Source organism: Sminthopsis crassicaudata, chromosome 3 (genome assembly GCF_048593235.1).
Source record: "Sminthopsis crassicaudata isolate SCR6 chromosome 3, ASM4859323v1, whole genome shotgun sequence".
Taxonomy (NCBI): Eukaryota; Metazoa; Chordata; class Mammalia; order Dasyuromorphia; family Dasyuridae; genus Sminthopsis; species Sminthopsis crassicaudata.
In genome coordinates, this window is record NC_133619.1 from 500,437,146 (window position 1) to 500,460,492 (window position 23,347).

Here is a 23,347-nt window from a genome sequence, read left to right on the forward strand (position 1 = left end):
GTGTTGGATGAAACTTAAAAAAAAAAAAAAAGGACAAAAGAGTTGATTTTTTTTAAGATCCCTTCCAATACAAAAATTCCTTGATTCCCTCAGATGGCTTGAGAGGTTGGATGATCTAATGAAAAGAACACATAAGTTGGAGGCAGGAGACACCTAGTCTGAATTTTAATTAGCTAAGTCAGAATAATCTCTGAATCTTAGTTGCCTTATCTAGAAAATGGGAGCAATTGTACTTGTGTCCCCTACCTAATAGGACTGTTGTGAAGGAAAAACTTTGTAAACCTTAAATTGCTATGGAAATATGAACTGTTACTATTAGATCAAGATCTGTGACTTGCCCAGGATCATACAATTAGAAAGTGTCTGTGGTTAGATTTGAATTTAGGGCTTCCTTACTCTACTTAGCTGCCTCATTAGAGACTTAGCTTCCACATCTACAAAATGAGACTAATAATAAATAGCCTTAGTTTCTAGGTTGGTATAGGTTGAGATAAAGTATGTAAAGGAATAAATAAATATTGTTGTTGTTATTATTAAATTCCAGTTGTCTATACAGCCTCATTACTGCAACAGGACACTGGTTAACATCAATTCTCCACTCTCCTTCTCTCCCCACTTATCAGTCCTCACAACCATTCAGAGTGCTTGGGAGCCCTCCTGAAATCAGAAGAGTTCAGGCTGCAAGAAAATGCAGAAAGCTTTACCTCAGTTTAGAAGGATTGTGGGTGATAAGTTCTCTGGCTTTCATTTCCCTTCTCCTCTGTCACTAGAGGTGGAGGGTGTAATGGGTAAAAGCCCTAAACTTGACATCTAGAAAACCTGAGTTCAGATCCTACCTCAGACCCTTATTAATTGTGTGCCTTAATAATCTGTCTTGATTTCAGTTTCCTCATCTGTTAAATGGAGATAATAACTCCTAGCTCCCAGGGTTGTTGAGAGGATCAAATGAGAATAATAGTAAAATGCTCAGCACAGTGACTGGCACAGAGTAGGTGCTATATAATTGTTAGCTACTGCTGTACCAATAGACCTTTACAGCCACAGAAACTGGGTCTGTTGTCAGGCAGTTGGGCATTCCAGGACCTGACATAATTGAAACAGGCAAAGCCCCTCACTTCAGGATGACCAGGATAGCCCAAAGGTGAAAGTAAAAAGTCTCCAGTATTCCAAGCCACTAAGCTGACTTTGCAGAGACTCAGATCCCCTTTGTTCTAAAATAGCAGAAGGGAGAGGTTGCCCTTCCTTCCAAGCCCCATCTCTACCCCCACCACAATCTACTCTAGATTGCTTCTCTCTCCAGGAGGATTGAAGATGTTGAGAGAAGAGGGCAGTCTTCTCACACAAACAATTGATTTTTACAAGATTATATAGGATGAATTGGTTTGTCCACTCCCAATTCTTCTGTATTTTTTCCTCTTGTTTCTCTCAAAATTAGATACTTGGGAGGGGGAGGGAAACTCAGGGGAGGGGCAGAAAAATGCCTAGTCTCCTGGGTGGACAGGCAGGGCCTCTCAGCAGAGAGGATCTCAAGAAATCTTTCCTCTCATCCACACATACTCTGTTCCCCTTTCCTCAGGGGTCCACATCACTCTCCATTTCTGTTCTCTGTGACCCCCACTCCACCCCCACCCCATTCCATTTTCTGTCCTGATTTGGAGGAGTGGAAAAACCAACTTGGTGATGATACTTGAGGCTGAGTGCCTCATAACACACGAAGCTGTTTTTCTTTCTGTTGATATAAATAATTAATCTTCTTATATTGGCTCAGACCAAATGAAGCATTGATTGGGAATGGTTTAAGCTGAGAAATGGAGAGGGAGGTAGTAAGTAGATGGAGGAAGGAGGAAAAAAGAGGAGATGAAAAAAGGAGAAGAAAAGAAGGGGGTGAGATAACTTGAAGGAAAAAAGGCTTTACTTCTATCTTATGCCTTCATATCTAAATATTATTTCTCAGCTTCAGAGAGTATTTAATTGCTCCTTACTTAGTATCAAATGAGATAATGTATGTGAAAACACTTTATAAACATCATACTCATATTCGTTACTCTCATAATTTTAACAACAACTAATAATTTTTATCTGAATTTTGGAAAAGCCTCTAAGCTGTGAGATCACAAGGGATTATAACCTTATATTCTTGGGCTATATTCTATGTTCCGAGGTAGAACAGGTACAAATTGTTTTAGAAGGAGATAAAAGAAGAAAAACAATGGAGGAAGAAAAAAAAGGATAAGAAAGGGAAGGGGAAAAGGAACAAGAGAAAAAGAAGAGAGAAAAGGGCTAAGGTAGCAGGAATTAGGAATAATTTTAGGGTGTGCAGTATATCCTTGGAAGATTTAAAGCCCCTCCCCCCTCCAGAGAATTTAGGATTGAGTAACTCAAGGAGCTAATTCCCACATACTCTCTTCCCCAGAAGCCTTATGAAATATTAATTCAAGGGCAGGTATGAAGCCTCGAGTGCAAATTCTGATTCAAGCACTCACTAGCTATGGAATCATGGGTAAATCACTTAAATTAGTCTCTTTTAGGCTCAGTTTTCTCATCTTTAAAATGAAGATAATAGTCACTACTTATCAGGGAATAAAGAATAAACTACTCCAGTACACTGAGGCCTAAAGGAAGATAATATGCATTCTTTTAAAATATTTTACAAATATTATTATTACAATATATTATTATTAGCTATCAGCTGCCATCCACCTCAAGGGGGCAGTTAAAGATTGGGATCAGAAACTTTTTCTAGTATTGGCCTGGGGAAGCTAATAGCATCTTCAATTATACATTGACTATTAGAACCCAAACCAAAAATACATTGACTATTAGAATTCTTAGGCTGGCGATCCTAGAACATCTTCCATGTACCTTACGTTCAGCCAGGACTTTTGGTCATTCCCTCTCAGGAAAGGAGAAATCAGCCTGGTTCCTTTCCTCAGGAGAAAGGAAATAAAAATGGTAACCCATCTTTTCCTATGAAACATGAATAGGAACTCATTCAACAGAAAGGAAACTCTAGGCCTATGTGCTCCTTGTGAGTGCTAATGAGGGCAACAGAGGTCCCAGTCATACAATATGTACAGAGAGATATACACAGACACACATAGACTCATAGTGCCACTGCCCTCCCCAACAGGACCTAAGCCTCTTACCATGAACCCCCTTCACCCCAGGAAGCACTAATTGTGAGTCTGTCCCTGGATGACAAGCAAACACAGAAAACAAGTAGGCCCCTGCCAGGGCCTCCTGCCAGGTAAGGGGGAAGCACTACACTGACTATGAACTTGAGGTTCAAAGACTAGGGACAGGAAAAGGAAAAGGAAAAATGAAACATAAATCAAAGGTGCAACAGAAGGGAGAAAGGTGGCAGCCCAAGCAGAGCCAGATTTAGGGAAGGGGTTAGAGTTATGTCACTACCAAATCCAGCTCCTGACCATTTCTGCTTCTTAGTCTGTATTTCCATTACTCATGCAGTGCCTACTACCCTGATTATTCTATTCCTTCCTCCTCTCATCTCCATTCCACACTGCATGTACCTTTAGGGAGAAAAGTGGCACTAAACTAGCAAGCAAAGAGAAAGAGAAGAGAATGGAGAGAAAGAGGCAGAGAAGGAAGAAAAAAGGAGAGGGAGAAGGGAGAGAGAAAAGGGAGAGAAAGAGAGAGAAGAGAAAGAGACAGAGAAAGAGGGAGAGAGGGAAGGAGAGAAGGAAAAAGGGAGAGAGGAGAGGAGAGGGAGAAAGAGAGGCCGAGAGAGAAAAGGAGAGAGAAGGGAGAGATAGAAGAAAAAGAGAATAGAGACACAGAAAAAATATATATATATATACCTATACAGAGAGAAAGAGAGAAGAATGGAGAGAAAGAGAGGCAGAGAAGGGAGAGAAAAAGGGAAGAGAGAAGAGAGAAAGAGAGAAAAGGAAGAGAGAAGAGAAAGAGATACAGAGAGAAATAGAGAAAGAGAAGAAAGGAAGGAGGGAGGAAAAAAGGAGAAATGGAGAGAAAAAGGTATAGAAGAGAGAGAAAAAGGAGAGAAGGGAGAGAAAGAAGAGCAAGAGAGAGAGAGAAAAGCAGGGAGACCGAGAAGCGGAGAGTGGGGGGAGGGAGAGAAGGGTAGGCAGAAGGGAGAGAGGGAGGGAGAGAGAGTATTTAAATTTAGATTGGGTTAGGACAGAAAAGAGAGCTAGACTAAGGAATGAGGATACCACTCTTCACCCCAAAACTGGACTTAGGTTATATTGGGATTTGGAAGCAATTGTAAAGATCATTTACCCACCTCTCCATTTTTAGATGAGAAAACTGAGGGGCAAAGCTAAATGTCTTGCCCAAAGTCACATAGGAAAAGCTAAGACTCATTCCAATTCCTTTGGCTCTAAATCCAGTGTTCCTTCCCCTGCACCAGACTGCCACTCATCATGCCCAAGCAGCTTGTCCCTCAGCCCTGTATTGCCCTGAGAAAAACAAGGGAGTCTAAGTGTCTGGAATAGATGCATGGACAGTCCCCAAAATGCCTCAGCCTCTAGCCTGGAAATCAACCTTCCAGGTATCCCTGCTCTCCATCTCAATTCCCCCTCCCTTTCTGTCCTTCTCCAAGAAATGTGGGACACAGATCTCTAACAAGTGATAAGCCAGAGTTTCCTAGCATTGGACAAGCACTGTCTGACTCTGAAGTCTGATCATTAAATTAAAATAAAAATTGAAATGATTCATGAATAACTCATGAATAATAGCATATTAGGAACCTCCTTGAGCACTTGGGGAAAGATATTGTGTTCTGTAGTCAAATCATATTATTAGTATTAATTGTGCTCTTCTTAATTGTTACCTAATATTGATTTATGACTCTAACCTCTCAGTGCCCATGTAGGGGTTCCCTTGTATTGCAGAAAAGTGGGTGGGTTTCTTTTGGGGCAGAGAGAGCAAGGGGATGGACAAAAAAAAAAAGCCAAGAAGAGAATGGGAAACCAGGGAAATAGCTGTGGAAGCCCAAGAAGAGGGGAAAATAATAAAGATTTTATCTGACATATTTTAAGGTTTGCAGAGTGTTTTTTATATACATTTTCTCCTTTCATGCCCACAACAACCATATGATGTAGGGGAAAAGTGAGGTATACTCAGAGAGGTTAATTAATTTGCTCAAGGTCACACAGCTAATAAATGCCTGAGGTGGTATTCGAATCCAGTTTTTCTGCCTCTGGGTCCAATATTCTATCCACTATCCAAAACTATCCTGCCTCATCCTTTCCCCTCTACTTAATTCAACTTTCAGAGAGAAAAGGACAAGGCAAAAATAATGTTTAATTGGATGGAAGGGAATAACTGATCTCCATTTTTACCTCCCCCCCCAAAAAAAAGGTTTTAAATGCAGCCCAAGGGAAGTAGATCACAAAAGAAATTTACCAAAAGGTGCAAATTGTTCAATAGTGGAAAAGCTAAATCATTAAAAGAGTGTATCTCTTGGAGAGAGGGTAGTTTTGTAAGAGATCTTGGGTTGGTATAAGTGCCTTCTTGTCCATTCTGAGAGACCCCGGGGCTTCTCCAGAGCACTGGAGTCCCTCCCAGAAGGATTTGATCCCCATCTGCCCAGTCCAAGGCTTACCTTTACTGGCCAGAGAAGGCCTTTCCCTCTGTCTCTAAATCAAGACCTGCACAGAGAAGGATGATCTACTCAGTGTCAAGCTGAGGAGGGGGAAGGACTTTCTAAGAAATCAGGCAGCCTTCCATAAACTAAGAGCCCACCTTGCCTAAGAGCAGAGGGAACTGATTGAAGAGAAGGGCAGGGAATGTACCAGGCACTGTGCTAAGCACTTTTACAATTTTTGTTTTGGTAAAAGGAGATCTCATTTGATCTTCAAAAGAACCCTGCAAAATAGGGCTATTATTACCCTAATTCTATGACTGAAGAAACTGAGACAAACAGATTCAGTAGTTAGATAAGAGTTTAAGGCCAGGATCACATAGGAGTAAAGATCTGAAGTCAAATTTGGATGCAAGTCTCCTTGATTCGCTATCAAGGTAAGCAGATGGGGATCATGCTGACTTTCAGTAAAGACTCTAACTTCATTTTAAAGGCATTTATTAGGCTCCAATTTAGTATCAGACATTATACTATATGGGGAATACAAAGACCAAAAACCACATGATCTCTCCCCTCCAAAAGATTGTCCTCTACTAGGAGGAAACATCTCTACTCAAATAAGCATAAGGATGGATGCATGGTTTCTGCAGAATAGAAAATTTCTGACAGCTTCTCTGTAACTTCGGAGTCTTAGAGAGTTCCTTCAAGCACTGAGATTGAACTTGCTCAGAGTCACACAGCATTGTCTTCAATACCAATTCTCTATCCATCATGTCATGCTGCTCCTCAAAGACATAAAATAAACATAAGATCAGCTTGCCTTAACGGATATAGAGCAGGCCTTGAAGTCAGGAAAGGTTCAAACCCTTTTTCACACAAACTGGCTGAATAGGAAACAGCTTGGTTCTCCTTCCAGGCCCAAGGATTACTTTCTCCTACTCAGAGATGTGATCTCAAGGAATGGCTGAGAGCCAATATCTTTCCATGTTTCTGTTTCCCTGTGGGAAAAGGAATCCCTACTCCTCTCTATATTTTGGGAACACTGCTTTGAGATTCTTAGAAAAACGAACTCCATCCTCTTTCTTTCCTACCCCTTAACCTTTTTTTCCCTATAATTACCCCCCTCACAAGCCTCGCTGCCTAGAGGTCTCCACCATGTTGGGGGGAACACTTGTGTTTCAGGTGGGCCAAGAAGGGCCAAGTGATCAAGGAAGGATCTGAGGATTCCTATGAGACCACTGTGGATCATACATTCTTCTTCGAGCCAGTATCCTGTGAAGTCACCAATGCACTGGGCAGCACCAACATCAGTCGCACGGTGGATGTCTACTGTGAGTGTCTCTGGAAGAAGGAGAATTATTTCAGGATCTTCCCTTATCTTGTGATATTGGGGGGTAACTTGAGGAGAAATTCACACTTAGATTACTGATGGTAATTTGGGAATGGTATCCTTTATCTGGATAGATCCAAAATCTTATCCTGTAGACAGAACTGGACACTTTATTGATGTAATTTTTTAAGTACATGAAGCTTTCTGAATTTGAAAAGATTACCTCCACCGGACTAACACCTCAAACTGCCACTATTTCAATACAATTCAGCAAACATCTATTAACTACCTGCTACAGGAAAACCTTCTATATTGGGAATACAAAAATAAATAAGATGGAGCTTGTGGCCTCAGAGAACTTACAATCTAAGAAGATGGAAAGGGGGTAGGGAGTCTAAGATAAGTTTTTAAAAATTGTCATATGAGGCAGCAAGTTCTAGCTAGGAAAAACATAGAAGGCTTCATTGAGTAGCTCTCTGAAGTAAAACATTGTCTCCAGAAGACCCCATAAAAATATACTTTTCTATTCCACCATTTTGCCTTGGGTCAGTCCCACATCTGCTCCACCCTTACCCTGAGCATAGACAGGGTCCAGTATCCTCATGAGGCAATGGTGAAAGGGGCTGGGAAGACAACAAAAGGAAGGCAGTAGGTTCAACTTTACTCTTTTTCTTTTTACCTCAAGATCATCATTCCAAATAGACAAAGCAGGCAGCAACCTCCATAAAGGGTGTGATGTTAAGGCTGGGGGAAAGCCACTCCAGATCTTCTCCAAATACCTCCCCCAGTTCCTTATATTAAATGCCTGAAGTTCTACAACTAAAGCTTCATCCCTTTAGTTAAAGTCTAACAGACCTATCTCCTCTTCTCTTCCCCTGAATGCAGTTGGTCCTCGAATGACTTCTGAGCCTCAGTCACTGCTGGTGGACCTGGGCTCTGATGCTGTCTTCAACTGTGCCTGGACAGGGAACCCATCACTAACCATTGTGTGGATGAAACGTGGCTCTGGAGTGGTAGGTGTCTGGCCCTAGGAAGACTGCGTCCTCAAGGACCTCTTTCTACTGGTCCCAATCTGAGAGATGCTATCCCTTCTGCTCTCAAACTGCAAGGGAAAGGGACTAAATGAGCTCTCCATAAATTTTTTAGGGGAAAAGCATTTTAAAAGAAGGATCTTTTAAAAGAATCCTCATTTAAAAGAAGGATCTATGAAATGGTAGAGAGAATCCCAAGCAACTGAGTTGTCTACCTGTGCATCATAGATGAATCTATTACGATTTTAGGGATCATTAGGAAGGCTCTTCTTATCTCCCAAAGGATCTTCCCCATTAGACCACCAAAATCCCTAAGATTCCCACCATTCACAGAGAGAGACAAACAGACAAACAAATACAGGGAGAGACAGAAAGAGAGACAGAGAGATCCATATGGAGCACCTGAGATTCCACTGGGTTGAGCCTCTTTTAAAATATAGAGGGTAATAAATCATGTGTGAATAAATTAACCAGTCCTTTGCTCTACAAGAAGAAACATAATGAAAGTCCAAGATGGGAGGGTAGGAGCAATGAAGATCCAGAGACTAAAAGAAGGGAACAGAACTCAGGATTGGATCACCTGCCCCCCCAACCATAGCAAGGAAGACAAATTCCAAATAGGTTAGCCACTGCTTCCCAGGTGAGGAAGGACCACTGCAAGGAAAACAGGACACAGCCATAGAGAGAACCCTAGTTTCAACCCAAAACTCCATAACCACTAAGTTTGTAACTAAATCCTTGCTGGGAGGAAGAGGGAAAGATGGAGATAGATGAGAGAAACAAAGAGATAGAGACACAGAAAAAAAGACAGAAAGACATAGATATAGAGAGTGAGAGAGAGAGACAGAAAAAGCAAGTGAGAGACACAGAGATGGGTGACAGGGGGGAAGAGAGATAGAGACAGAGAAACCGAGAGAGAAAGAGACGGAGTGGGGGGAAGGAGAGAGAGAGGGACAGAGAGACAAAGACAGGGACAGAGAGCTCATGCAAACACTATAACTAGATATGGAGTGCCTGACTTGGAGTTAGTGGACAAGAGTTAAATCTCCGTTCTGCTACTTACTTTGTATCTTTTGACAACTCATTTAATTTTTCTGAGCTTCAGTTTCCTCGTCCTTAAAATAAGGTAGTTGGACTAAATTCTTTCTAAGCTCCCTTCCTGCTCTGCATTCCATGACACCTACCACTACTGGAATGTCTTCCTCTCCTGCAGATCCTGGGTTTCATGTTTTTGTTTTGAGAATGCTGAGGCTGGGTTTTCTAAAATAAAATGAAGCCACTTACTTGCCCTTTTCTCAGCTTCCCTCAGAGCTGTGTCAGTCTCCACCATCCTAGAGTTAGATCAGCTTTTCCCTTACTCCTGGTACCTGACCTTTTCTATCCTTTCCCAGGTCTTGAGCAATGAAAACACTCTGACTCTGAAAACTGTCCGACAAGAAGACGCTGGCAAATATGTGTGCAGAGCTGTTGTTCCCCGAGTCGGGGCTGGGGAGAGAGAAGTGTCATTGACTGTGAACGGTAACATCCCACTCCCATTTTCCTGGAGGGGTGGTAGCAAGGAAGGCAACAGAATCAATCTATAAGACCACACTTAACCCCTATTGGGTTTTATGGATAGTTCAGAAAGGTCCCATCCCTTTCAATAAAAGTCCCACTTTTTTCCCTAAACATCCTTAGTATAATGAATGAATGAAAAAACATATATTAAGTGCTTGCTGTATACCAGTACTGTCCTTAGAGCTGCCTCTCCCAAAAAAGTTCTTAAAGAAGGTTAGATTTGCTTAAGACAGAGAGTAGATGGGAAGATAGAATTCCAGGCATGAGGGACACCCAGAGGAAAGACAGGAGTCAGGAGATGGATAATCCATCTCAGGTAAGGAGCAGCCCATAAACTGGCATCGCTGAACCATAGACTCTGTAGTGGAGAGTAAAACCAATCAATCAATAAAAAATGCCTACCATGTGCCAGATACTATGCTGTGCTATGCACTGGAGATACAAAAAGAAACAAAAAAAGTCCCTGCCCTCAAAGACTTTACAATCTATATGTCAAATGTAAAAAAACTAAAAAGATAAGAAAGGAACAAATTGTGAAGGGCTTTAAAAGGCAAACGCGATTTTATATTTGATCCTGAAGGTAATAAGGAGCCATTAAAATTTATTGGGGTTGGGGGTGGAAGGAATGATCAGAAGTGCTTTAGGAAGACAACTTAAGCACTTGAATGGAGGATGGGGAAAGGCTCAAATCAAGAGGAGGGAAAAGACAGTCCAGAGATAAAAGGGCTAAAACTTCTAGGCATGAATTCAGAGTATGGTCAGAAACTAATAGAAGGGTGATTGGGAAGCACCTATATAGTCTTATATAAATACATTACAAAAGTAAGGTAATGCAAATCCCTGGAGTCAGGCAACCTGATCTTGAGCAAATAACTTTACAGTAATTATAGCTAATGGCTAGGACCTAAATAGTATTTTTAGGTTTGCAAACACTTTATATTGATCATTTCATTTGATCTCTTCTAACTTCAGTTTCCTCATCTATAAAATGAAGGCAATAATCCTTTATAGTATCTACCTCTGAAGGTCATGAGAAAAACTTTGAAAAACTTTTAAGCATTATAAAATCTAATTGTTATCACAGTTGTTGTTATTATCCCCTTGCCTCTAAGACTCCTTGACATTGTTCCTACTCCATGCCTGATATTTCCCACTCCATCCTAGCTCCATGGGGCAGAGGCATTGAGTTGGCCCCCAGAAATAGCACAGAGATGGGCCATCTTCCCATTCTCCTGCTGTTTTGACACCAGGCTCTGTAACAGTCATTGGACACTGTCCACTGGCAGTTGCCCTCTCCTCAGTCACCTTGGCTAGAGATTCTTCCTCAAATATTGTAGGTCTGTTCAACCATTCTGTTGAATCACCCACTGATTCAGAGTCACTGAGTGTCCCATCCTGAGTGCCCCATGATTATTCTGCCCCAAACCCTGGGAGTCCTAAGGGGCAAGTCTATCTGGACTGAGAGCCTGTCCCAGTAAGGGTCCAAAGCTTGCAGTTATCTTGCTTTTTCTAATGTCCCCAGGATGCCACCAATAAACTGGCACTGCGGGGCTAAAAATAACAGCATTTGATCGCGCCTCCGTTTATATCCATGGCAACAGAGGCTAGAGTCTTTTCCTGCCCATAAGCTGTCTGACACTTTGCTCAGCCATCACCCTGCTGCCATCTCTAGAGAGAAGAAAGAGGTCCTAAGCTCTGTACAGCCAGTCCTGCTCAGGCACTACTGACTATAAAATCATGTACTATCTGCTAGGGAAGCATCCTTAGAGTTCATGGAAATCAACTCCTATACTGATAAGTAAATTCTCTTCATGACATCCTTGATGAGTGGTCATCTTGTGCTTGAATACCACCAGTGATGCAGAACTCACTTCTCAGCCTGGGCCAGGCTGAGTTTTAAGAAGTTCTTCAATATCCTCCCTATAATTTCCATATGCTGGAAGAGCCCGAAAGAGAGAAAAGGTGAGGAGGAAGAGAAGGAGGAGAAGGAAGAAGAAGAGGAGGAAAAGAAGGAGGAGAAGGAGGAAGAGGAAGAGAAGGATAAAGGTAGATAGATGCAATAGACAGGATAACAAGAGAAAGATAGGATAGATAGATAAGAAACAAGTGATGTCAGATAAATAGATAGGAAAAAGAGATGGATAGGATAGGGAGATAGGAGAGAAAGATGTAATAGCATGGAGAGGTAGATATAATATATAAATAAAACAGAGAGATAGCTGTGATGGGATAAAGAGATGGATATAATAGAGAGATGTATATAGCAGAGAGAATAGAGAAATAGATATGATAGAGAGAATAGAGAGATAGATGTGATAGAACAGAGAAACAGACACAATAGTGAGAAATAAAAGAAAGAGATGTGATGGGAGATAGATATATATATATGAGAGAAAGAATAGAGATAGATGTGATAGAATAGATATATGTGATGGATATGATAAAGAATAAAGATAGATATGATAGAGAGATGAATAGAAAGATAGATGTGATAGAAAGAATAGGGAGATAGATGTGTTAGCTAGATATTACAGAGAGATATATAAGAGAGAGAGAATAGAGATAGATGTGAAGGAATAAAGAGAGAAAAAAGAGAAAGAGAGAGAGATAACCTGCCTTAATCCTTAATTTTCCTCTTTGGAGCTAAGAAAAATAAGTCTAATCCCTCTTTCATGTAATATCCTTCCAAGTACCTGAAAACAGTTTCTGTGCCTTTAGTTACAATTCCATCAAATAACTCTCAAAGGATAGTTTCCAGATTCTTCACTATCCTGGCCTCTAGCTTCTTGTCAATTGTCCTTCCTAAAACGTGGCTGTATTCTGACCAGAATAGAATATAACAGGATTCTCTTATCTCTTTTCCTGAACTCTCTACTTCTATTAATGCTACCTAAAATCAAATTGGGTTGGGGGAGGAGGGGACAACCATATATCATCTTAGAGTCTCTGAGTTCCCAATCCAGTAAATTCCCTAAATTTTAGTTGTGGTCAGGTCTTAGACTCACTATCCCCCAGACTGGAACTCCCAAGACATAGAGGTTATCCCCAGATACCCCATTATTAAGTCCATTAATCTAGAGTATTGGACAGAGAGAGAAAGAAATAAAAACCTCCTCTGAGGAAATACATCAGAGCATTTCATATGGACAGGGCTGGGGGAAAAGGCAAGGTGGTAGACTGTGTAGCAAGCCAGATTCAGAGTTAAAAAGACTAGATGCAAATCCAGCCTTTGACGCTCTATGACTGTGTGACTAGAGGCAAGTTCATTCAATCTCTCAGTGTCCCCAGACAATTTTCTATAACCCTGAGTGTTGATCTGCTTTGTTAGGTTTTCCTCCTAGAGAGGTCTCTATACCCATGAAATCATAGATCCAGTAATTTTTTAAAAAAGAGTTTGAGAAAGGAAATAGTGGCCATTATGAAGACCAATATTACCAGTGTCCCTTTAGGAGTTTAAGCAACAGAGTTTGCTCCTGATAGAACTCCCCAAGATGGCAGCCTCATTGAGTAGAGATTCATTCACTCACTCCCTTGGATATTCTGCCTAATGGCCATACTTGGGAAAATTATCTCTTTCACCCACTCTAAAAGATCCCAGGAGCCCACCCACATAGCTATTGTTTCAACTTTCTCCTCTTCCACAACCAACTTAGCAGAAGGGAAAGGGAAGCTTAGGAAGTAAAAAAGCTAGCCAAGATGCTAAAACATTATAATGCGGTATTAAAGCCATTATGTGTGGTAGGAATTGATTTACTCAGTGATAGGAGAGGAATTGGCAGGTCCTAATTAGTGGCTAATTAATGGCCTGAGCTAAGGAACTACATTTTCCAGCTACTATCTGGAGAATGGGTGAGTATTAAATAGCTTTTAGATCATTGGAGAGAAGCCTAGGAAACTCTTGAGTTCAAGTGACAAAGTCAGGAATGGGCTGAATCTTTCACGGAAACTGAATGATATTTGGGGGATAGGGAAGGGAGAGGATGGTTGCTGATGTTACTGTGTAAAATGAAGTGAGTTGGTCTCAACTTCCATCTCTAAGGACATACAGGTCTCACCTGATTCATCAAAAATCTGAATCAGTAGTGATCTAGGCATGGCCTCCCTACCAACCGCGAAAACTAGTCTCCATGGAAGAGAGACATAGCCTATTTTCTAATTCTGACTGCCTGCCTGATTTTCCTTCAGTCTCTCTGCCTCATGGGCAACATGCATTCACTTGTCTCCTAGCTCTTACGGCTACTAAAAAGCCCTAGCCCTAGTGGAAAGAGGGGGCGGAGTTTTTGAGTGAGAATACCATGAATCAATTGATCAATCATCATTTATTAAGTGCTACTATGTGACAAGTTCTGTGCTAAGGACTGAGGATACAAAAAAGGCAAAAGTCCCAGGCCTCAAGGAGTTTACAATGTAATGAGGAAGAAAATGTGAAAATAAATGTATACAAAGCAAAGACTAAATAGAAAATAATTAGCAGAGGGTAGAGACACTGGAATTAAGATGGATTGGGGAAGGTTTCCTGTAAAAGATGAGATTTTAGCTGAGACTTTAAAGGAAGTCAGAAAGTTAAGGGCCATCTTTGCCATGGACAGGAGCTGTCCAGTTTCCTAATTTGTGGGTGAGGAAGACAGGGCAAACCTCAGGCCTTCTGGTCTGGGAGGCTCCTGGAACTCAGAGATCGCTTCTCAGTCCCACTCTTAATGAGAACTACATTTTCCTCTTTCTTCTCTACCTCATTCATATACTGGAGTCAGCTTCTGTCATAAACTACCTAGTCTTTTTTTCCCCTTAGCTGGGAGCTGCTCATAGAAATGCAAATCTATTTTAATTAAAGGGGCCAAAAAACAACAATTATATTTGCAGCTTTTTGTTTTGTTCCCAGTGTGATTTACTATTCTCTGCACCCCTCATCCCAGGCTTCTTTGCTGTATTTGATGAGACATGATCTCCCCATCCCCCACCCAGGAGTGATGCAGAAACATTCAGAGAAGACTCCATCTCAGCCACTACCCTGGCACAGAATGGAGTCCCATATAGACCATGTCCACACTGTAAAGACCTCAGCGATCCTACTTTTCTATTTCTAGGTGGAACTGGAGGTTGAATTGAGAGGGGGAGAATCAGGAACCCAGTATAGCAGACGATTTTTCTATTCCCTGGGGATCCTTGTACCCCAAGAGCAAATGGCACCTTCTAATAACTTAATTCCCATCCCACTTTTCCTAGCTCTCCCATCTCTGTTTTTAGCGCTCTCTGAAAATGGATGGCTCTTCTGAGACCCAAGACCTACCCCATCCCCATCTTCTCCCAGACAAAGGCAGTGCAGTGTGGCAGAAAGGACACTGATTTAGAATCAGAGGACCACATAGCCTCTCTGGGCTTCAGTTTCCCCATCTGAGAAATAAAGGGATTTGACTAGATGATCCCTAAAGTTCTAATAAAGGTGTCATGTGGAAGTGGAACAAATACAGAATCCTCTCTTTGGTGTTCAGAGTCCTCCATATAATAGCCTCCTCCTACTTTTCCAGTCTTTTTATATTTTAATTCTTGCCACATACTCTTTGATCCAATGACATCAGCCTTCTGGCTCTTCCATGAACAATGCACTCCATCTCTTAGCTCCAGGCATTCTCTCTGGCTGTTCCCCAAGCCTAGAATACTCCCCCTCCTCTGCTCTGATTACTGATTTCCCTGGCTTTCTCTAAGTCCCAAATGAAATTCACCTTCTACAGGAAACCTCGCTCAACCTCTCTCTAATTCTAGTGCCTTCCTTCTCTTCATTTTTTCCTATGTATCCTGCAGATAATTTGTTTTGTATCTGTTGTTTGCATGTATTCTCTCCATAAGATTATAAACTCCTTGAAGGCAGAACTCTTTGACCTCTTTCTGTATCTAGCACTTAACCCAGTGTCTGGCACATAGTAGGTACTTACTGAATGTTGACTGATTGAAGAGGGATAGATTTATTCTATTTGATCCCAAAGGCAAAACTAAGAGAAATGGAAGTTGAAAAGAAGCAGATTAAATTTAAGAGGCAGCATACTGTAGAAGAAAGAGCCTTATACCCAGGAAAACTCAGTTAAAGTTTCATCTCTGACATTCTTGTTATGTGATCCTTGCTAAATCATTTAGAGTAGACTCTCCATGCTTAAAGCAACTCTCTAAAACTCTGTTACATAAAATATGCTGACCTGCTTGGTGGAGGGTGTTTCCTCATGTGAGAGTACTCAATGCCAGTGAAATGGGAGACCCTAGCCCTTAACCCCATAAAGAAAAACTCCCTGGCAATCTGAGCAATCCAAAAGTAGATTGACCTGCCTCAGGAAGTCATGATATCCCCCTGACAAAAAGTGAATTTTGTGCGGGTCCAAGCTGGATTCCCTGGCCTTTGAGGTCCTTTCCAATTCTGGGTTTCTGTGATTCCTTTCTACCTAAATCCCATCCAATCCCAAAACATGGTCTGCTCAGACCTGCCTATCTCCTTCCCCTAATGACTGGTAGCTTCTGGTTGTTTTCACAGCCAAGAGGATCTTGATTAAATTCAATAAACATTTAACTCATCGCTGTGTAAGCACTGTCCTAGGTATTGGGGGATAGCCCAGCTTCCTCTTACGTAAGCCTCTGAGATCTCTATTTCATAAGGAAGCAGCCTTCCATCTACCAGGTGGAGTCAGCCAACCCTGGCATTTGTGTGTGGCATTATTACCTACACAAGAAGTCCCCAATGTACCAAAGAATTGTGTTCCAAAAGTTGGTAAGCCAGGTTAAAAGAACTTGGAGTATATTTGCTTAGGATATCATCTATATAACAGCAATGTTATAAATAGTGGTTAGGTTCCCAAAGTAGTTCATAAAAGCCTCTTTCATCCATAAGTTATCAGATATTGTTTTTTTATTAATTTTATAATTATAAAATTTTTGACAGTACATATGCATGAGTAATTTTTTATAACATTATCCCTTGTATTCATTTTTCCAAATTTTCCCCTCCCTCCCTCTACTCCCTCCCCTAGATGACAGGAAATCCCATACATTTTTAACCTAGATACAATACATGTGTGTAAATCCAATTTTCTTGTTGCACATTAAGTATTAGATTCCAAAGGTATAAGTAACCTAGGTAGATAGACAGTAGTGCCAACAATATACATTCACTTCCCAGTGTTCCTTCTCTGGGCGTAGTTATTTCTGTCCATCATTGATCAGCTGGAAGTGAGTTGGATCTTCTTTATGTTGAAGATTTCCACTTCCATCAGAATACATCTTCATACAGCATTGAAGTGTACAGCGATCTTCTGGTTCTGCTCATTTCACTCAGCATCAGTTCATGCAAGTCTCTCCAGGCCTCTCTGTATTCCTCCTGTTGGTCATTTCTTACAGAGCAATAATATTCCATAACCTTCATACACCACAATTTACCCAACCATTCTCCAATTGATGGACATCCATTCAACTTCCAGTTTCTAGCCACTATGAAAAGGGCTGCCACAAACATTTTGGCACATATAGGTCCCTTTCCCCTCTTTAGTATTTCTTTGGGATATAAGCCCAGTAGTAGCACTGCTGGATCAAAGGGTATGCACAGTTTGAAGTTATCAGATATTGTTGAATGTAATTACTATTTATAGCCTTGCTTCTGTGGGAAAACTCATTTCAAAATCCATTCTAGAACTCCAAGCCATGGAAACAGATATTCCCTCTCCCCTACTCTTACCCTGCCATAGTATACACAGAAAGTGTCTTGTGAGTCTCAAACATTTAGGAAAGAGTATTAGTAAGGGAGAGAAATCCCCAGAGGGAGCTGAAAAACAATTGCCCCAATGGTAAAGAAGAATTCCCGTGGTCACTCTAAGAAGAAGACAGTCCCCTGCTAAGGGAGCCCTTCTTTTATTTAAGTCCTTTGGATATTAGATATTCATGAATTGGAAACTCATTATACAGCGAAAATGAATTACTCATTAGCCAGTGTACAAAATAACATCCAATAATAGAAGATATCTGGGCAATAAACATCTTCAGGTTTTCAAAGGCTATTATAGAATCATCACAGCTGCTCCTCTTCATTTCTGCCATAATCAGACCTGGTAGTAATACTTTTACCCTGTAACATGAAAAACTGGGATAAGCTCTGAGAAAGAACTCCCTGATAGGGAAAAATGTTGACTGGGTGGCCTTTTCAAGCACTTTCTGTACTGCTTTTCTTGAAAAAAGGAAGGAGAAACAGGGCAAATTATATATGAAACCTGCCACAGAAAAATAGAATGCTAGAGTGATTTCAGGGACTACCGTTGGATGGGATATGGCTGAAGATAGCTGTAGAATGATGTTACATGGGTAGTTCAAACCTGGCTTCAGATACCACCTGTATGACCTTGGGCACAGCTCTGTCTGCCTCAGTTTCCTCATCTGTAAATATAGAAACAATAACACCTACTTCCCATAATTGCTATAATACAAATATTATTTGTAAATAAATTTGTAAAAAAATTTATTTGTAAAGCCCTTTGCCAGCCATAAAGTGTTACATAAATACTGGCTATTGTTTAGATAATGACCAATTTTCAACATTCAAAATATAAATATTCTTAATCTCCCTAGCCATTCTATCAACTATACTAGGTAGATTAGGAGGACTAAATAAGAAGCAACATTGTATGTAGAGGAAAGAACCCTGGGCTTAGAAATAAAAGACCCCAGTTCAAGTCTTCATTCTACCACTTACTTGTTATATGCCTGGGCAAGTCACTTTAAGCTCTCTCTGAGCCTCAGTATCGTCATCTGTAAAATGGAAATAATAATGCTGCTACTATAACATTGCCTTGTTCACAAGGTTGTTGCTTAAGAGGATTTTTTAAAAATTTAATTAAAATTTAATTTAATTTAAACTATTCAATTTAATTTCATAAACTAATTTAATTTTATATTTATTTAATTTTTAAAAGTCATTTAATTTTTATTTATTATTTATTTTTAATTTATTTGTTTGATACTATTGTTGTTTTATTCCTTAATATTAATTATTAGATATTTATAAGACTGATTTTAATTTAATTTAATAAACTAATAAATAATTAAATAAAATTTAATTTAATTTAAACTATTATGATTATCTATATAGGACCGTTTGGTGGAGTTGGAAGCCCAAATGCCCCCAATAGCTTCATCAGTTCAGGTTGTCAGGGAGATCCAGCAGGATTCTTCCCAGATCCCATCCTCTTGGAGCAGCTGTTTCAAGGGAAGAGGACGCTATATGTGTTAGGCAAGAGCTTCCCCTGCCGGCTCTCTTTAGAATGGCATCAGCTAAAGGAGCTGGACCACATCAGAAGAAACCCGAAGGGAAATGAGAGCTATTTAGGAATGCTTAGGGACCATAGTGAAGAGGGCAGCCCTCAGAGCCAAGAAAGCCCCGGGCTGCCACCTCTGACACATGCTGACCTAGCTATAGGACCCTGGACTTATTTTAGAGAGGCACTGGTGTTCCTCAGAGACCCAGGCAAAGACTTCCTTCCCTGACTGTTCTTCCTTCTCTTCCTCAGTTCCTGCTGATCCATGTTCATCTCCAGTCCTCTAGCAGATGCATTCTAGAGAGGGGGGGTGAAGAGGGAAGAAACTAGACACTGTCCCTAACATGTGTTGGTATCTCTCTCCATAGGGCCTCCCATCATCTCCAGCACCCAGACCCAGCATGCCCTGCATGGCGAGAAAGGGCAAATCAAGTGTTTTATCCGGAGCACCCCTCCTCCAGACCGAATTGTGAGTAATGGTGACCATTGCCCCTCGCTACACTGGAGCAGGGAGGGCTAGATGGAAACGTATATACACAAAGTGAGGATCAGGAAAAAAAAAACAAAAAGCTGAAGTAAGGATCATTCAATCCATACTTATCTATCAAGTGACTACTATGAGCCAGGCCCTGGGCAGATTCAAAGGCAAAAATACAATCGTTTCTACTCTTAAAGAACTGGTCCAAGATTTACTCCTAAACAGTTGTGTGACAGTGGATAAGTCAACTAAGGTCTCTTGACTTGAGCTTCCTCATCTACAAGATAACAATAAACTTGAGCTTATCTATTTCAGATTTATCCTAAAATGAGAGACCCTAACTTACTAATGATTTGGTCAATTGTTTCCAGCTTAGAGGGCATTTTTCCAAAGAAACAAGTGGGAATTATTAACAATTGTTTGTTAACTCATAAAATCCTTTTGCATTCACAATGCAGCTGGGGTTCTTAGCATGGACTTCACGAATAGATTTCAAGCAGTACATATACTTGGGTTGGCAAAAAAAAAAAAAAAGAAAAAAGAAAAAGAAAGAAAGAAAAAATAATGAATAAATGAATAAAAAGTACATCTTTATTTTCACTAACTTCTCACTGGAAATTAGTATTTCCTTCAATTATTTGAAACATTTCATTTCCTTCTGAAAGGAGACTGACGAGCTTCACTAGAATGTGCATAATAATTTTTTAAAGGTTAAGCCGTCCCCTACCCCAAACACTTGTAATGAAATACTCCAAGAACCAATTATTTTTGTCACCATATTAACCCCATAGAGGGGACACAAATTATAATCCCCTTTACCCTTTTCTCTGAGTTGCTCTGACTTAAAACTCCTGTTTGGGGCCTCTCTGAACTTGTAGCTCAGGGAGAACAGCCATATGAGTCAGCATTGGGCCAGTTTAGCAGGCCAGACATGAGTAGGTGCCCTCCACACCAAATTAAACATCCGGGCTACAAGAGCGGCAGCTGTTGAGTCTTGTTCATCTCGTTTCCTTGTCAGGGATTGCAGGAAACAGGTATGAAGATGCTTTATATAAAAGAAATACTTATTGCTGATGCAGCTACAGAGGCCAAGGAATAACCTGGCTAAGACCCCCATGGATGAGGAAGGCCAGAGTTTGTTTTTTTTTAAGGGTTACAAATCCACCTGGAGCTGTGATTTTGGTCTTCATGTAGCCATAAAGTACTTCAAAGCACTATTGAATGGTACTAGCCTTTGTCATGGTATAATGTCCTTCAGTCAGTAGGTACTAACAGTACTACTACTACTATCATGTCGAGAGAGTCGCTGGTGTTGGGGAAAGATCTCTAGGCTGCAGGTTCTAGGTAGAATCCAGAACTCTTTAGCTTTGCAGCTTTGGACAAGTGATTTAACCTTTGAACCTCACCTCCCTCATGCGTACAATGAAAGGATTAGACTAGATGAGATTTTAACCTGTCCTCTATGAACTAATTTTTTTTATGATTTTGTTAACTAATTTCAACATAATTAAGTTTCATTTTTACTCCTATATATATTTATGTTATGCATTTAAAAATAATATTCTGAGAAAGGGTTCAGTGGATGTCATACAGGACCGTGACACAAAAAAGATTAAGGATATCTGTACCAGCTGATTACTAACCTTCTCTGACCCTGTGGTCACACTGTGGAGCACAGACCCTGCCTATTCTTTCACACACTTCATTAGTGTCCTGCACACACATTCTAACATATATCAGAACTCGAGCAATGATGGCTGCATTCCTGCACCTTCAGATATTTTATACACACACACACACACACATTTATTTATCCTTCCATTCATCTGCACCCTTAAGCACTCTCTGAATTAAGAGACCTGAATTCACATTCACATTCTATCATTTTTTTTTTACCTCTGTGACCTTAGGCAAGTGATTTTACCATTCTTGGCCTTGGTTTCCCATCTGTACAAGGAGGGAAGTAGGGGGCAGCTAGGTGGCGCAGTGGATAGAGCACCAGCCCTGAATTCAGGAGGACCAGAGTTCAAATTTGGTCTCAGACACTTAACACTTCCTAGCTGTGTGACCCTGGGCAAGTCACTTAACCCCAGCCTCAGGGGAGGAAAAAAAACAAGGAGGGAAGTAAAGGGATCCCTTTATATGATTTGACAGACACATATTGGGACTAAGATTCCAGTTCCCATTCTCTGAAGGATGGCATCCAGAAGGAGGGGGTGTTTCTGTATCTGCAAGTGTAGAATGGCGCATGCCCATGTTCGTGCATTTGCAAGTTCTGTTCCTGCAGGAAGATGCTTCTGTTGAAGTCAGACAGGTTCCCCCAAGCAGGCAGGACAGCTGCCACTCCCTGTCTTCTCTGGAAAAACACAGAGCAGGGTGCCTCCTCGTGCTCCCTTGGGCAAAGCCTTCTGACTGTGCATGTGTGTGTTAGGAAAGCTGGGAAAGTTGGGGCTTGCAGCAGAAGGTGAGGGTGTTGCCCTTAGGATGCATCAGTGACCGATCTTTGCCTTCCCCCCTTCCCAGGCCTGGAGCTGGAAAGAGAACGTCCTGGAGTCAGGGACCTCCGGGCGTTACACAGTGGAGACGGTCAGCACTGAAGAAGGGGTCATCTCCACACTGACCATCAGCAACATTGTCCGGGCTGACTTTCAGACCATCTATAACTGCACAGCCTGGAATAGCTTTGGGTCTGACACAGAGATAATACGGCTCAAGGAGCAAGGTGGGCACTGTTAAGGGAGATGATGATGGGAGAGCAGAATCTGGGTTGGGGGGGGTCCCTTACTCAGGGCTGGGAAGAGAAGTCTACTAGGAAATTGGAACACTGAGACAAAAGTCTCCATTGTCATGGAGACACACTCAGAAAGTCTCCCAGTAGAGAATAGTTTGGCCAAAGTCAAAGTTTAGCCCATAACAAATGGCAAGATACCAGGACTCAAAGTCTTTTCCTGACTTTCATGTTACCCTTGAACAAGCTGTTGGTCCATTTTGGCAGATGCCTCAAAGCCGGCCAAGCAGCAGCGAGCTCCTGCTCCTGTTCCTTCTCCCATTTTTACAAAGATCCTCAATCAATCCTGTTGTCGGGCCAGTAGGGATGGCCCTAAGCTTAAGGGGGTCCAGCTGGGGCCTAGAGGTGGCCACTAGAGATCAGAGAGAGCATTGGTATGATAGGAACATTGGCTCTGTGGAAATGGCTCAGCTGGATGGGAGTTCCCAGAGGATTCCCAACCCTGGGCAAACCGGCAGGAAAGAATTCTCCTCTCTAAGGGCTGTCTGCAGCTTGCCATGAACATAGAATTAGAAATGTCAGCTGAAAGGTCAGGGCCTTGGGCTAAAGGGGAGGGCGACCAAACAAGGGGAAAGGGAAGGAAGGAGAGTCCCAGCTCCCCGTGACGGCCCAAACGTTTGGTTATTCTCTGCTCTGGGACCAGAAACAATACAGAGGCAGCTGAGCAGCTGTCCAGTGACATGGGAATAGCCCCCTTGTCTGTCCCCACACTCCCAGAAGGCCTCTGACTTCTTTGCATCCCCTTGCTGAAGTGCTCAGGCCCTGCCATTTCCATCCTTGATATGTGCTAAGTGTGCCCTCTTACCTGGGGTTTGGCCCCTTATCATCGGAGTTAGATCCCAGGAAGTGCCCGCCTCCCCAGGCATCTGGCAACCAACAATTTCTATTGCTGAGACGGTTCTAGTTGAACCCTGACTGAGAGCTGAACCCAAATTCCAGAGTGAATAGGTTCTTCCAGTTTGGGGAGGTGGCCATGGCTGGGTGCTCAGCAAAAGCTGCAGGCCCAGAACTCCTGCCAGGTAACAGAGAAGAGGAAGTGAGATGCTCAATGTCTGCCCACACAGCCAACTGCTAGGAAGCTAGGTCATAGGACCATTTTCCCAAGCTTCAAGCTACAACTGTGCTCTCCCCCTAAGAAAAGTTCAGGATTTCCCCTGTCCCTGGAGGAAATGCCCCACAGATGATTCAAGCTGAATGGACTGGCCCTGGCCCTGACTTCCTTGGAAGGATGATGTTGGGTACAGAAGGCAGAGGAGTTGGGGTCAGGCCATCCCCCCCAGTCCCGGCCATTTCCACTTCACTCTCCAGCTCTGAGT

At 41.7% G+C, this 23,347-nt stretch overlaps 1 protein-coding gene across 1 annotated transcript in view; it reads left to right on the plus strand.

The window, feature by feature from the left end:
- KIRREL3 (kirre like nephrin family adhesion molecule 3) overlaps window positions 1–23,347 on the plus strand; it is a 67,511-nt gene that overhangs the window by 33,595 nt on the left and 10,569 nt on the right. The window contains exons 5-9 of the mRNA XM_074302223.1: window positions 6,749–6,897; window positions 7,782–7,909; window positions 9,319–9,445; window positions 19,134–19,234; window positions 21,767–21,965. Coding sequence (XP_074158324.1) covers window positions 6,749–6,897; window positions 7,782–7,909; window positions 9,319–9,445; window positions 19,134–19,234; window positions 21,767–21,965 — 704 coding nt within the window. The remainder of the gene's footprint in view (window positions 1–6,748; window positions 6,898–7,781; window positions 7,910–9,318; window positions 9,446–19,133; window positions 19,235–21,766; window positions 21,966–23,347) is intronic.